Below are 16,073 nucleotides of genomic sequence, written 5' to 3'. Positions count from 1 at the left end.
CACACAGGAGATTAGTGTGCAAACTTAAAGCACACGGTATTGGGGGTAAGGTATTGGTGTGGGTAGAGAATTGGTTAGCAGACAGGAAGCAAAGAGTGGGAATAAACGGGACCTTTTCAGAATGGCAGGTGGTGACTAGTGGGGTACCGCAAGGCTCAGTGCTGGGACCCCAGTTGTTTACAATATATATTAATGACTTGGATGAGGGAATTAAATGCAGCATCTCCAAGTTTGCGGATGACACGAAGCTGGGTGGCAGTGTTAGCTGTGAGGAGGATGCTAAGAGGATGCAGGGTGACTTGGATAGGTTGGGTGAGTGGGCAAATTCACGGCAGATGCAATTTAATGTGGATAAATGTGAAGTTATCCACTTTGGTGGCAAAAATAGGAAAACAGATTATTATCTGAATGGTGGCCGATTAGGAAAAGGGGAGGTGCAATGAGACCTGGGTGTCATTATACACCAGTCATTGAAAGTGGTCATGCAGGTACAGCAGGCGGTGAAAAAGGCGAATGGTATGCTGGCATTTATAGCGAGAGGATTCGAGTACAGGAGCAGGGAGGTACTACTGCAGTTGTATAAGGCCTTGGTGAGACCACACCTGGAGTATTGTGTGCAGTTTTGGTCCCCTAATCTGAGGAAAGACATCCTTGCCATAGAGGGAGTACAAAGAAGGTTCACCAGATTGATTCCTGGGATGGCAGGACTTTCATATGAAGAAAGACTGGATGAACTGGGCTTGTACTCGTTGGAATTTAGAAGATTGAGGGGGGCTCTGATTGAAACGTATAAGATCCTAAAGGGATTGGACAGGCTAGATGCAGGAAGATAGTTCCCGATGTTGGGGAAGTCCAGAACGAGGGGCCACAGTTTGAGGATAGAGGGGAAGCCTTTTAGGACCGAGATTAGGAAAAACTTCTTCACACAGAGAGTGGTGAATCTGTGGAATTCTCTGCCACAGGAAACAGTTGAGGCCAGTTCATTGGCTATATTTAAGAGGGAGTTAGATATGGCCCTTGTGGCTACGGGGGTCAGGGGGTATGGAGGGAAGGCTGGGGCGGGTTCTGAGTTGGATGATCAGCCATGATCATAATAAATGGCGGTACAGGCTCGAAGGGCTGAATGGCCTACTCCTGCACCTATTTTCTATGTTTCTATGTTCTATAAGGGAACAATGTGAATGCGTAGACAACAGGTCAATACGTAGTGCTGGGGGGGGGGGTCTTTGCTCTGAAAGAAACAGATCCATATATTACACTTCCTCCCCCTTAGATTAATGCCACATAAACTGTATATTTACAAACCATTCAATTTAGAGGAAATCACAACAAGAGATCCACACATCAGGATTGTTTGACATATAGATAGTTGGTCTCATCTCACTGAGAACTCCAGAAACACATGGACTCATCTCCACCTACCTGCCTTTTCCCCATAACCCTCAATTCCCCTATGCAAAAATCTATCCAACCTTGTCTTAAATATATTTACTGAGGTAGCCTCCACTGCTTCATTGGGCAGGGAATTCCACAGATTCACCACACTTTGAAAAAAACAGTTTCTCCACATCTCTGTTCTAAATTTACACCCCAGAATCTTGAGGCTATGTCTCCTATTTCTAGTCTCATCTACCAGTGGAAACAACTTTCCTGCCTCTATCTTATCTATCCCTTTCATAATTTAATATGTTTCTATAAGATCTCCTCTCATTCTCTTGAATTCTAGTGAGTACAGTCTCAGGCAACTGAATCTCTCCTCACCTCTGGAATCAACCTGGTGAACCTACTCTGCACCACCTCTAGAGCAAGTATATCCTTCCTCAAGTCAGGAGACCAGAACTGCACACAGTACTCCAGATGCAGCCTCACCAGTACCCTGTACAGTTGCAGCATAATCTCCCTGCTCTTAAATTCAATCCCTCTAGCAATGAAGGCCAACATCCCATTTGCCTTCTTGATAGCCTGCTGCACCTGCAAACCAACATTTTGCGATTTGTGTACAAGCACTGCCAAGTCCCTCTGTACAGCAGCGTACTGCAGTCTTTTACCATTTAAATAATAATCTGATCTTCCATTTTCCCTTTTTTCCTTTTTCATGTTATTTTGTCTATATATAATATTTGTATCCTGTAAGATTGGAAGGTTTGATATCCATGTATTAAGTGGGTTTATATTTGTATATGATAATTACAACAACGTAATCCCAATACGGCTCAACGGCTCATAGACGCACACACAGATGCAACAAAGAGTTTGCCTACTGTGAAGCGAATCAAGAAGAGTCGGATCTCGAAACATCCTGACGTCGTCTCAGAAAGAAGTGAGGTCAATGCTTGTCATGCTGAACTTAGAAGGAGCAAGACAGAAGAGCTAAGAGACAAGCTCAAGACAGCAAAGAAGAATCTCTTTGCCACCTACGACCGACTGAAGGAAGAGGGACTAGCTGAGAGGATAAGAGAGATAGAAGCTGTTAATGAAGACATGCAGCATGGAGAAGCATAGCGTCTAGTCAACGAGATCAGTAGACGGAAGAAGTCCCCTTCAGGTCAAATAAGTGGTAAAACAGCAGAGGACCTTGTCCTGACATGGTTTACCCACTTTAAGAACCTGCTGGGAAGCCCTCCAACGATCACAGAAGAAGAAGAGGACATACCCATGATACTAACACAAGTCGACATCGGTGACGGCCCATTCACCATTGAGGAACTGAAGAAGGCCAAATATGCACTCAAACAGGGCAGGAGCGCTGGACCAGATGGGATACCACCAGATGTCTTGAAGAACTGCGACCTGGACGACATCCTGCTGGACATATGTAACATAGCACTGATGAAAGGCGACAAACCAGAACAGTGGTCACTCTCAAACATTATCCCAGTCCCCAAGTCTGGATCCCTCACAAAGACAGTTAACTACCGCGGTATCAGCTTGACCTGCATCTTAGCAAAGTTATACAATCGGATGATCTTGAACAGGATTCACACCGCCATTGACCCTAAGCTAAGATTCAATCAGAATGGTTTTCGGCAGAAGCGCACAACAGTGATGCAAATACTTGATCTCCGCAGGATCATCGAGGAAGTCAAGAAGAACAACCTACCAGCCGTGCTTACTTACATCGATTTTCGCAAAGCTTTTGACTCCATTCACCGAGGTAAAATGCTGAAGATGCTGAAAGCTTACGGAGTGCCAGACCATCTACTGAGAGCAATAGAGTCCAGCTATACCAAAACCATGGCGAAAGTTGTATCACCAGACGGAGAAACAGCAGTGTTGGAGCTCCTAGCTGGTGTGCTGCAAGGAGACACTCTGACACCCTACATCTTTATAATCGTCCTTGATTACGCTCTACATCAGCTACCAAAGATCATGACAAGCTTGGTTTTACCATAAAACCAGGACGAACCAAAAGGGTCAGACCAGTTACACTCACCGATCTCGATTTTGCAGATGACATAGTCCTGCTCTCTGACCAGATGGAGGAAGCACAGCAGCTACTGACAAAAGTGGAAATTGAGTGCAATAAAGTTGGACTTCACCTAAACGCTAAAAAGACAGAGTACATGGCGTTTAACTGCGACAAAGGTACCCTCAAGACCGTAGAGAATGATATTATTAAGAAAGTCTTTGACTACAAGTACCTCGGGTCAAGAATGATGAGTTCGGAGAAGGACATAAAGATATGGAAGGCGCTGGCGTGGAGGGCTATGAATGACATGAAGGAAATCTGGAAGTTGAACCTGACCAGAGGGCTTAAAAAGAGGATCTTCGTAGCAGTCATAGAGTCCATTCTCGCATACGGATGCAAGACATGGACACTCACCAAGACGTTGCGAAAGCCTCTAGATGGTTGCTATACATCAATGCTCCGGATGGCTCTTGACGTGAGCTGGCAACAGCACATGACGAACGTCAGGCTCTATAACAACCTACCAATGCTCACCACTAAAATCGAGGCGAGAAGACTGCAACTAGCGGGCACTGTCTACACCACCCCGAGCTACCTGCTAGCCTAGTCATCATATGGGAGCCCAAGCATGGGAGGATGAACCCTGGGCGCCCTCCCAAGACTACGGTCAACATGCTCCTAGAAGACAGCAGCACGGCTAATGTAGATGAACTGAACACACTGAGGGAGAGGGAGAAGTGGAGAGTCCGTCATCGTGCCCGACGCCGGCCCCCTAGGCCTGAGTCGACGTAGTAGTAATCCCAATAACTTTGTATGATTACTATGTTATGTTAATCTTTATCATTACGATACTAATAAAAAGATTGAAAAAGAAAACATTGTACTTCATCTGCCAGATCCTTGCCCACTCACTGAATCTATCTACATCCCTCTGCAGACTCTCTGTATCCCCTGAATAATTTGCTTTTCTGCTCAATTTATATCATCAGCAAACTTAGATACACTACAGTCGGTCCCCTCTTCCAGATCATTAATGTATATTGTGAACAGTTGCGGGCACAGCACCAACCCCTACGGCACACCGCACACCACTGATTGCCAACTGGAGTAACACCCATGTATCACCACTCTCTGCTTTCTATTAGCTAACCAACCCTCTATCCATGCTAATGCATCACCCCCAACTCTATGCATCCTTATCTTGTGGATAAGTCTTTTATGCGGCACCTTATTGAACACCTTCTGGATATCCAAGTAAATAGTGCCAATCTGTTCCCCTCTATCCACTGCACTCGTTATATCCTCGAAGAGCTCCAGTAAGTTTGTTAAACAGAACGTGCCTTTGCTGAATCCATGCTGTGTCTGCCTGATGGATCTATTTCTTTCCAGATGCCTCACTATTTCTTCTTTGATAGTGTAAAGCTCAGTTATATTGGCTCGTATATGTCTGGGGGAAATCCCACCCAGCACCTGCCTCAAGGCCTTCCATGGAGTCGGTTGCCACCCGAATCAATCCCAAACATCAATCACCAGCCTGCACACCCAGTAAATTTTACCAAGTACACTTCATAGGTATCACGAAGTCTATGACGTTAATATAAATTCGATACAGAAAAGGAAGTAATGGACAAAAAAAGAGGCACCAGACTTATCAAAGTCCAAGTTCTTCGTGCGCAACCGTTGGAGCTCAATCGATTCCTGACGACTCGCGGCTCAGGACCACCTGGAGTGATTGGCCGGAGCCTCTCCTCACGTCTGCCGTCCTCCCCGTCTCTCCTCTGACTCCCCGTCTCTCCTCCGACTCCCCGCCAAAACCCCGTCCACTGTCCCCCTCATCTCTCCTCCAACTCCCCGTCTCTCCTCCGTCTCCTCGTCTCTCCACTGTCCTCCTTGTCAAAAACCCCGTCCACCGTCCTCCCCGTCTCTCCTCCGACTCCCCGTCTCTCCACCGTCCTCCCCGTCTCTCCTCCGACTCCCCGCCAAAACCCCGTCCACCGTCCCCCTCGTCTCTCCTCCGACTCCTCGTCTCTCCGACTCCCCATCTCTCCTCTGTCTCCTTGTCTCTCCTCCGTCTCCTCGTCTCTCCACCATCCTCCTCGTCAAAAACTCCATCCACCGTCCTCCCTGTCTCTCCTCCGACTCCCCGTCTCTCATCCAACTCCCCGTCTCTCCACCGTCCTCCCCGTCTCTCCTCCGACGCCCCGCCAAAAACCCCGTCCACCATCCTCCCCGTCTCTCCTCTGACTCCTCATCTCTCCTCCGACTCCCCATCTCTCCTCCATCTCCTCGTCTCTCCACTGTCCTCCTCGTCAAAAACCCCATCCACCGTCCTCCCTGTCTCTCCTCCGACTCCCCGTCAAAAACCCCGTCCACCGTCCTCCTCGTCTCTCCTCCGACTCCCCGCCAAAAACCCCGTCCACCATCCTCCCCGCTCTCCTCCGACTCCCCATCTCTCCGCCGTCCTCCTCATCTCTCCTCCGACTCTCCGCCAAAAACCCCGTCCACCATCCTCCCCGTCTCCCCTCCGACTCCCCGCCAAAACCCCGTCCACCGTCCCCCTCGTCTCTCCTCTGACTCCTCATCTCTTCTCCGACTCCCCGTCTCTCCTCCATCTCCTCGTCTCTCCACTGTCCTCCTCGTCAAAAACCCCGTCCACCGTCCTCCCTGTCTCTCCTCCGACTCCCTGTCAAAAACCCCGTCCACCGTCCTCCTCGTCTCTCCTCCGACTCCCCGCCAAAAACCCCGTCCACCATCCTCCCCGTCTCTCCTCCGACTCCTCGCCAAAACCCCGTCCACCGTCCCCCTCGTCTCTCCTCTGACTCCTCATCTCTCCTCCGACTCCCCATCTCTCCTCCATCTCCTCGTCTCTCCATTGTCCTCCTCGTCAAAAACCCCATCCACCGTCCTCCCTGTCTCTCCTCCGACTCCCCGTCAAAAACCCCGTCCACCGTCCTCCTCGTCTCTCCTCCGACTCCCCGCCAAAAACCCCGTCCACCATCCTCCCTGTCTCTCCTCCGACTCCCCATCAATCCGCCGTCCTCCTCATCTCTCCTCCGACTCTCCGCCAAAAACCCCGTCCACCATCCTCCCCGTCTCTCCTCCGACTCCCCGCCAAAACCCCCATCCACCGTCCTCCTCGTCTCTCCTCCGACTCCCTGTCCCCCTTCCAACTCCCTGTCCCCCCCGACTCCCCGTCTCTCCTCCGACTCCCCGTCCACCGTCCTCCCCGTCTCTCCTCCGACTCCCCGTCCTCCCTCCGACTCCCCGTCAAAAACCCCGTCCACCGTCCTCCTCGTCTCTCCTCCGACTCCCCGTCAAAAACCCCGTCCACCGTCCTCCTCGTCTCTCCTCCGACTCCCCATCAAAAACCCCGTCCACCGTCCTCCCCGTCTCTCCTCCAACTCCCCGTTTCTCCTCCAACTCCTCGTCTCTCCTCCGACTCCCTGTCTCCCCTCCGACTCCCCGTCTCCCTTCCGACTCCTCGTCTCTCCTCCGACTCCCCGCCAAAAACCCCGTCCACTGTCCTCCCCGTCTCTCCACTGTCCTCCCCGTTTCTCCTCCGACTCCCCCCCCCCAAAACCCCATCCGTAGTCATATGATACAGCATGGTATCCGAAAACAAAATGATACATGACCACCCATTGGCTAATAGCATCCTGCTATCTCTAATAACCCAAGCAACTGTCTAGTTAGAGACTGTCTCAGCATCTAACATAACAAAGAAGCCATTTTAAATTTAACATACGAAAAAGAAAGACCCCATACACTAGCTTCAAGCATTTTCCCAACTACACACGTTAATCTAACTGGCCTATAGTCATAGTCATACTTTATTGATCCCGGGGGAAATTGGTTTTCGTTACAGTTGCACCATAAATAATAAATAATAATAAAACCATAAATAGTTAAATAGTAATATATAAATTATGCCAGGAAATAAGTCCAGGACCAGCCTATTGGCTCAGGGTGTCTGACCCTCCAAGGGAGGAGTTGTAAAGTTTGTGGCCACAGGCAGGAATGACTTCCTATGACGCTCTGTGCTGCATCTCGGTGGAATGAGTCTCTGGCTGAATGTACTCCTGTGCCCACCCAGTACATTATGTAGTGGATGGGAGACATTGACCAAGATGGCATGCAACTTGGACAGCATCCTCTTTTCAGACACCACCGTGGGAGAGTCCAGTTCCATCCCCACAACATCACTGGCCTTACGAATGAGGTTGCTGATTCTGTTGGTGTCTGCCATCCTCAGCCTGCTGCCCCAGCACACAACAGCAAACATGATAGCACTGGCCACCACAGACTCATAGAACATCCGCAGCATCGTCCGACAGATGTTAAAGGACCTCAGTCTCCTCAGGAAATAGAGATGGTTCTGACCCTTCTTGTAGACAGCCTCAGTGTTCTTTGACCAGTCCAGTTTATTGTCAGTTTGTATCCCCAGGTATTTGTAATCCTCCACCATGTCCACACTGACCCCCTGGATGGAAACAGGGGTCACCGGTACCTTAGCTCTCCTCAGGTCTACCACCAGCTCCTTAGTCTTTTTCACATTAAGCTGCAGATAATTCTGCTCACACCATGTGACAAAGTTTCCTACCGTAGCCCTGTACTCAACCTCATCTCCCTTGCTGATGCATCCAATCCAACTATGGCAGAGTCATCAGAAAACTTCTGAAGATGACGAGACTCTGTGCAGTAGTTGAAGTCCGAGGTGTAAATGGTGAAGAGAAAGAGAGACAAGACAGTCCCCTGTGGAGCCCCAGTGCTGCTGATCACTCTGTCGGACACACAGTGTTGCAAGCACACGTACTGTGGTCTGCCAGTCAGGTAATCAAGAATCCATGACACCAGGGAAGCATCCACCTGCATCGCTGTCAGCTTCTCCCCCAGCAGAGCAGGGTGGATGGTGTTGAACGCACTGGAGAAGTCAAAAAACATGACCCTCACAGTGCTCGCTGGCTTGTCCAGGTGGGCGTAGACACGGTTCAGCAGGAAGACGATGGCATCCTCAACTCCTAGTCGGGGCTGGTAGGCGAACTGGAGGGGATCTAAGTGTATCTAAATAGTTACCTGCCTTTTGCCTACATCCTTTTTTGAACAGTGGCATGACATCCGCCTTCTTCCAATCCATCGGGACCTGCCCAGAGTCCAGAGAACTTCGGTAAACTATCACCAAGAGATTCAGCTATATCCTCTGCCATTTCTTTCAGTACCCTGGGATGCATTCCATCAGGACAAGGGGACTTGCCTACCTTTAAGCCCACAAGTTTGCTCAGCACTACCTTTTTAGTGATAGCTATTGTATCGAGATCCTCAACTCCCATTGCATTCACACATTACAATATATATTGTTTAGAAATCTGAAATCAGACAGGCCCTTGAGGGATATAAACGCAGCAAGAAGCAATTTAGACAGGGAATCAGGAGGCTAAAAGGGGTCATAATCTTCCCTTAGGAAGCACGATTATGGGAAATCCCAAGGCATTTTATACATACTTTACAAACCAAAAGGGAGCCAGGGAAAGATTAGAACCACTCAAAGACAAAGGAAGGAATTTATGTCTGCAGCCAGAGGAAGTGGACAGGATACTAAACGAGTTTCACGTTAGTATTCACTAAGCATTGGATAACAAGATAGCTAGAATATGCTGATACTGTAGGGCATGTTGATATCAAGGAGGAAGCAGCAATTTGCCTCTTGGAGTACATTTCGGTGGATAAGTTCCCAGGACATGATGGGGCCTTTCCCAGGTTATTGAGGGAGGCGAGAGCAGAGATAACTGGGGCCTCTGTATCTCCCTCTGCAGCTGGATACTCAACTTCCCTCATCGTCAGACTTCAGTCGGTGAGAATTAGTACGAACATCTCTTCCTCACTGATCATGAACACATGTGCACCTCAAAGCTCCCTGCTCTACTCGCTACACATGTGACTGTGGCTAAGCATGGCTCCAATACCACCTTCAGATTCACCAATGACAAATCACAGATGTTGAGCAAAGCAAGACAGGACGAGTGGGTGAGTGGTGCTGCAACAACAACCTTTTACTCAACACTAGCAAAACTAAAAAAGCTGACTGTTGGACTCAGGAACCTGTAGAGATCAGGGAGATGGCATCCACTGCCCTATCCATGAGGGTAAACCAGGGGATGTCATCTACATCAGTTTCAGTAAAACATTTGACAAAGTTCTTTGAGCTGATCCAAAAGATTAAAGCATAGTAGATCCATGGTGACTTGGTAGACTGAATTCAAAATTGACATGGGGTAGAGGGCAGTGCAAGTGTTTTCTTTTGACTGGAGGTCGATGGACAGTGGTGTTCTGCAGGGATTAGTGCTGGGACCTCTGGGACTTGTGATCATGTATATGGAAAAGTTGGAGGGCTGATACCATCAGGTAGGAGGCACACACTCAGCGATTCAGGAACAGCTTCTTCCCCTCTGCCATCTGATTCCAAAATGGATATTGAACCCTCGAACACTGCCTCACTTTTTTGATATATATTGTTTTTGTTGCACGATTTTTAATCTATTCAATATACGTATACTGTGATTGATTTTACTAATTTATATTACTATTATCTTTTTCTCTTCTATATTATGTATTGCATTGAACTGTTGCTGCTAAGTTAACAATTTTCACAATGATAATAAACCTGATTCTGATTACAGATTCCACAAAAATTAGCAGAGTTCTGAAAAGTGATAAAGGTTGGCAAAAGATACAGATCAGTCTGGGAGGGAAAATGGCAGAAGGCCTTTAATCCAGACAAGGGGTGAGGTGTGTCACCTTGGGCAGTCAAATAATAAAGTATACAGTGAAATGGCAAGATCCTCAGGAGAGTTTGTATTCATGGGAGCAAGTCCATAACTCCCTGAAAGTGGCAATGCAAGCGGGTGAGATGATAAAGAAGACGTACAGCACACTCGCCTTCATCGGTCAGGGGCACTGAGTGCAAAAGTTAGCAAGTTGTAGTTAAAAGAAACTTTGGTTAAGCTACACTTTGTTCTAATTTGGTCATCACATTGCCGGAAGGATGTGGGTGCTTTGTAGAGGGTACAGAAAAGGCCCACCTGGATGTTGCGTGCATTAGAGATGATTAACTATGAGGAAAGTGTGAACAAGCGTGGATGGCTTCCTCTGGAGCACTAGAGGTCTGATTGAAGTATACAAAATTATGAGCTACATATACAAGATAAAGTCAATCTTTTCTCTCAGGAGGCAATGTCAGTCACGAGAGGACATAGATTTGAGATGAGAGGGGGGGAAAGCTTAAAACTTTGAGACCAGTTTCATCTTCACACTGGGAACGGTAGATTCCTGGAATGTACAGCCAGCAGAGGTGATGGAAATGGATACAATAGCAATGTTTAAAAGGTCTTTAGACAGTCACATCAACATGTAGACAGATGAATAAGAGGCAAACTGGGGAGGAACAATAGATTAGGGCCGAATGGGGAAAGGGTAATGCTTGTTTAATTATATTCACTTTTCAAAAAGTACTTAAAACTATTTAAAGAAATATTTTCTTTCAAGAAAAAACCTGGAAGGGCAGGGTGAATGAACAGGCTGAAAAAACATCTCTCGTTCATATTTATCCTCCTGAACCCATGACTGCCACATTACATACAAAACAGTGCATTTACCGGTCAGTTTCAGAGGCCTGTGCTGAACCTGGGGAAAACACATCTCTGCTGCTCGATTCGGGTTCTGTTGCAGGTTTGGAGTCTTTGACCTTATTCAGTTCATCAATAACTTTAAAAGCTAAAGATAATCGAAATGAATTCTTCACTGTTTATTCAGAATAACTTTTTCCCAGAAGCTTTGATCACTTTCAAAATTACCTTTATCTATTCTATTCACTGTTTCTTCCAAAGAACTTTGTGCATTTGAGATGTCACTTAAAGCTTTAGCCCGACTAGATGTAGTCATGATATTCCAATCAAGACCACGGCTTCCTGAGCTTCTCCTGGAGGAACTGGGGTGCTCAGTCATGGTATCTTGATTAGGATTCTCCAAGAGTATTGCTTCAGTTACTCTAGACTGTTCTTGGAGATCGTCAGTGTTTTCCAGAGCCACTTCCAAGGCACTGTCTCCAGATGTCAGGTCTGAAGATGTTGACACGTGATCTTCACTGGTGCCATTGTCACTGGATGGGCTGTGTCCTTCGCTCATCTTCTTGTCCCTCAGGATCTTCTGAAGTACTGCAGTATCAATGGAAGGATTTATTCTTCAAAGAAAATTAACAATAAGCAAACAACCGTTGGCTGTTTGTGTCACTGAACCTGACGGGGAGATGGTCTTTCTATGCACTCCACCATGCCAGCTCTTTGAAGAGGGCAATGACTTTTATACTTTATACTCTATTGTCGCCAAACAATTGATACCAGAACGTACAATCATCGCAGCGATATTTGATTCTGCGCTTCCCGCTCCCTGGATTTCAAATCCATCGTAAATATTAAAAATTTAAATTATAAATCATAAATAGAAAAATGGACTTTGCTACCAAAACACCTCCCTCCCACTCTTTTCAAGGAAGTAAAAGACATCTCTTGCTCCCACGACCACCAGATGTTAGATCACAACGCTGAGCACAAAGAGGTATCCTCTCACTCCACCCAACCCATCCCTTGTTGCCGGAGTTGTCAGAGGCAGCAAGCACCAATTCCCCAGATATGCTTCGGGGAACAGATCTCACCCACAGGTCACCATGCAAAGCCCCCAAACCCCACTCCCCCACCTTTCCGAACCCAACGAGGGCCTGGTAGAATTTATTTATTTTAACTTACTTAGGTACAGCACCAAGTTGCACACCAGCAAACCTCTGATTTAGAAACGAGAAAATCTGCAGACGCTGGAAATCAAAGAAACCCACACAAAATACTGGAGGAACTCAGCAGGCCAGGCAGCATCGATGGAAGAGAGTAAACAGTCCGGGTTGGGCTGAGACCCTTCATCAGGACTGGGCGCGGCGGGGTGGATGAAAAATCAGAGTAAGAAGCTGGGGGAGGAGAGGAGGAAGTACAAGGTAGTAGTGATAGGTGAAACCGGGAGAGAGGGAGGGGTGAATTGCTGGGCAGTTGATCGGTGAAAGAGATGCAGGGCTGGAGAAGGGGGAATCTGATAGGAGAGGACAGAAGGCCATGGAAGGAAGGGAAGGGAGAGGAGGGCACCAAGGGGAGGTGATGGGCAGGTAGGGAGATGAGGTGAGAGGAGGAAACAGGAATGGGAGAATGGTGAAGGGGAGCAATTACCACAAGTTCCAGAAATCGATGTTCATGCCATCAGGTTGGAGGCTACCCAGACAGAATATAAGGTGTTGCTTCTCCGACCTGAGTGTGGCCTCATCGCGACAGTAGAGGAGGCCGTGGACTAACACGTTGGAATGGGAAGTAGAATTGAAATTGGTGGCCTCTGGCAGATCCCGCTTTTTCTGGCGGATGGAGCATGGGCGCTCAGCGAAGCTGACTCCCAATATATCATGGGTCTCACCAATATACAAGAGGCCACAATGGGGCACTGGACACAGTATATGATCCCAACAAACTCACCTGGAAGGACTGTTTGGGGCCGAATCTTCCAGCTCGTTCTGCGGCCGCGTCGGTCGCAACATCCATCCAAATTCAAGGATCGCTTCGAGTCTTAATGGAAAGTTTGCCACGGCATGAAGTTAAAGAGAACTAGTCGGGCTATGTGCAGTTTGGCGCCGGAGTAAGTGTCTCCCGCCGCATTGTTACAGCGTCTCCATGGCAACCACGCCGCTTGAGTGACAGGCCGGATCGGCGGGGTCACGCTGTCACCTGTGTCTCGGGTAACTTCAACCGGAAATATCGGCTTTAATGGAATGCAGAAAATCAGTTTACAAATTGTGATAATGAAATACATCCAACAAATCAGATGCATTTAGAAAGAACGGGACAAGAATGGAGTGTGCCCAGAATGAACACAACAGGCTGGTCGGGTGCCAGGGAGCCAGACAACCCCGGTGAGACGAGATGCCTGTCTGCAGTTTCTTCCATCTCCCGCTCTCCGCCATTTACTGTGTAAAGTGCTTGAGGGGCCATTACATTTCTGAAGAGTTTTGATAGCGAAGTCGAGAGAAATCCGTCTCCACTGAACAGCTAAAACTCCGCGGGCAGCGTTATGTTTGTTACACTCCGGAAGTCACTGTGAGACTTAGTGGAATCGAATTCCAAAGGCTCAGGATGTTAGGATGGTTGAGGAACAGATGGAGCCTTTGGAATTCGATTCCACTAAGTCTCACAGTGACTTCCGGAGTGTAACAAACATAACGATGCTTGAGGAGTTTTAGAAAGGTGAGGTACACAGATTTCCTTACAACATATAAATAGTCCGTTCATCCCCCCTTCCCTCCTCTCTTCCCCCCTCTCTACACCCCTCTCTTCCCCCCTCTCTACACCCCTCTCTTCCTCCCTCTCTACCCACTTCTCTCTCCCCCTTCTCTCTCCCCCTTCTCTCTCCCCTTCTCTCTCCCCCCTCTCTCTCCCCCCTCTCTCCCCCCCTCTCTCTCCCCCCTCTCTCCCCCCTCTCTCCCCCCTCTCTCCCCCCTCTCTCCCCCCTCTCTCCCCCCTCTCTCCCCCCCTCTCTACACCCCTCTCTTTCCCCCTCTCTACACCCCTCTCTTCCTCCCTCTCTACCCACTTCTCTCTCCCCTTCTCTCTCCCCCCTCTCTCTCCCCCCCTCTCTCCCCCCCTCTCTCCCCCCCTCTCTCCCCCCCTCTCTCCCCCCCTCTCTCCCCCCCTCTCCCCCCCCTCTCCCCCCCTCTCCCCCCCTCTCCCCCCCTCTCCCCCCTCTCCCCCCTCTCCCCCCTCTCTCCCCCTCTCTCCCCCTCTCTCCCCCTCTCTCTCCCCTCTCCCCCTCTCTCTCTCCCCCTCTCTCTCCCCCTCTCTCTCTCTCTCCCCTCTCTCTCTCCCCCCCCCTCTCCCCCTCTCTCTCGCCCCTCTTTACCCCCCTCTGGAATTTCTCCGCATCTCTGTTTTAAATGGTTGCCCCCCTATCCTGAGGCTATGCCCTCTTGTCCTAGAGCCCCCACCATGGGAAACATCCTTTCCACATCTACTCTGTCTAGGCCTTTCAACATTTGAAAGGTTTCAATGAGATCTCCCTCATCTTCTGAATTCCAGCTAGTACAGACCCAGAGCCATCAGACGTTCCTTATATGATAACCCTTTAATTCGTGGAATCATCCTTGTGAACCTCCTCTGGACCCTCTCCAATGCCAGTACATCTTTTCGAAGATGAGGGGCCCAAAACTGTTCACAGTACTCAAGGTGAGGCCTCATCAGTGCTTTATAAAGCATCAGCATCACCTCCTTGCTCTTGTATTCTTGACCTATTGAAATTAATGCTAACATGGCATTTGCCTTCCTCATCACTGATTCGACCTGCAAGTTAACCTTCAGGGTGTTCTGCACAAGGATTCCCAAATCCCTCTGCGTATCAGATTCCTGGATTTTCTCCCCATTTAGAAAATAGTCCGTACATTTATTTCTACTACCAAAGAGTATGACCACGTATTTACAAACATTGTATTCATTTGCCACTCTCTTGCCCATTCTCCTAATCTGTCTAAGTCCTTCTGCATACTACCTGTTTCCTCAACACTACCTGTCCCTCCACCAATCTTCGTATCACCTGCAAACTTGGCAACATAGCCATCTATTCCATCATCTAAATCATTTATATACAGCATAAAAGGAAGTGGTCCCAACACCGACCCCTGTGGAACACCACTAATCACTGGCAGCTGACCAAAAAGGGATAATTTTATTCCCACTCACTGCCTTCTTCCAATCAGCCAATGCCCTAACCACGTTAGTATCTTTCCTGTAATATCATGGGCTCTTAACTTGGTAAGCAGCCTCATGTGTGGCACCTTGTCAAAGGCCTTAAAGAGTGGAGTGACATTTGCAATTTTCCAGTCCTCTGGCACCATGCCAGAGTCCAATGATTTTTGAAATATTGGTTCTAATGCCACCACAATCACTACCGCTACCTCTTTCAGAACCCTCGGGTGCAGTTCATCTGGCCTGGGTGACTTATGTACCTTTAGGTCTTTCAGCTTTTTGAGCACCTTCTCCCTTGTGATAGTAACTGTACCCACTTCTCATCCTTCACAGACTGCAATATCTGGCACACTGCTAGTGTCCTCCACAGTGAAGACTGATGCAGAATACTCATTTAGTTCATCAGCCATCTCCTTGTCCCCCCAGTTATTATTTTTCCTGCCTCATTTCCTAGCGGTCCTATATCCACTATCATTTTTCTTTTATTTCTAACATACTTGAAAAAACTTTTACAATCCCCTGGAGGGCTCAACGACAAACTGCTCTAAGAAGCTATCTCTTAGGCATTCAACAAGCTCACTCTCTTGAGATCCATCACCAACCTGATTTTCCCAATGGACCTGCATGTTAAAATCTCCCATGACTATCATAACACTGTCCTTTTGACACACCTTTTCTATTTCCTGTTGTAATCTCCCAGCCACTGTTGGGAGGCCTGTATATAACTGCCATTGGGGTCCTTTTACCCTCGCAGTTTCTTAACTCAACCCACAAAGATTCAACATCTCCCAATCCTATGTCACACCTTTCTATTGATTTGATGCCATTCTTTACCAGTAGAGCGACACCAC

General features: G+C 48.2%; 1 protein-coding gene across 3 annotated transcripts in view; it reads right to left on the bottom strand.

The window, feature by feature from the left end:
* The window catches only part of LOC140199837 (glutamate-rich protein 6-like), an 87,746-nt gene extending 74,617 nt beyond the window's left edge, over window positions 1–13,129 (bottom strand). For 2 of the 3 annotated variants that reach the window (XM_072262341.1, XM_072262342.1), the window contains exon 1: window positions 11,059–11,113. In XM_072262341.1, coding sequence (XP_072118442.1) covers window positions 11,059–11,101 — 43 coding nt within the window. In that variant the 5' untranslated portion in view covers window positions 11,102–11,113. Of the gene's footprint in view, window positions 1–11,058; window positions 11,114–12,966 lie in introns of those variants that run through there. The other variant, XM_072262343.1, reaches the window with a different exon arrangement.
* Window positions 13,130–16,073: the final 2,944 nt, after the last annotated feature.

This window comes from Mobula birostris, chromosome 6 (genome assembly GCF_030028105.1).
Source record: "Mobula birostris isolate sMobBir1 chromosome 6, sMobBir1.hap1, whole genome shotgun sequence".
Taxonomy (NCBI): domain Eukaryota; kingdom Metazoa; phylum Chordata; class Chondrichthyes; order Myliobatiformes; family Myliobatidae; genus Mobula; species Mobula birostris.
This window is presented reverse-complemented; position numbering and strand designations above follow the sequence as displayed.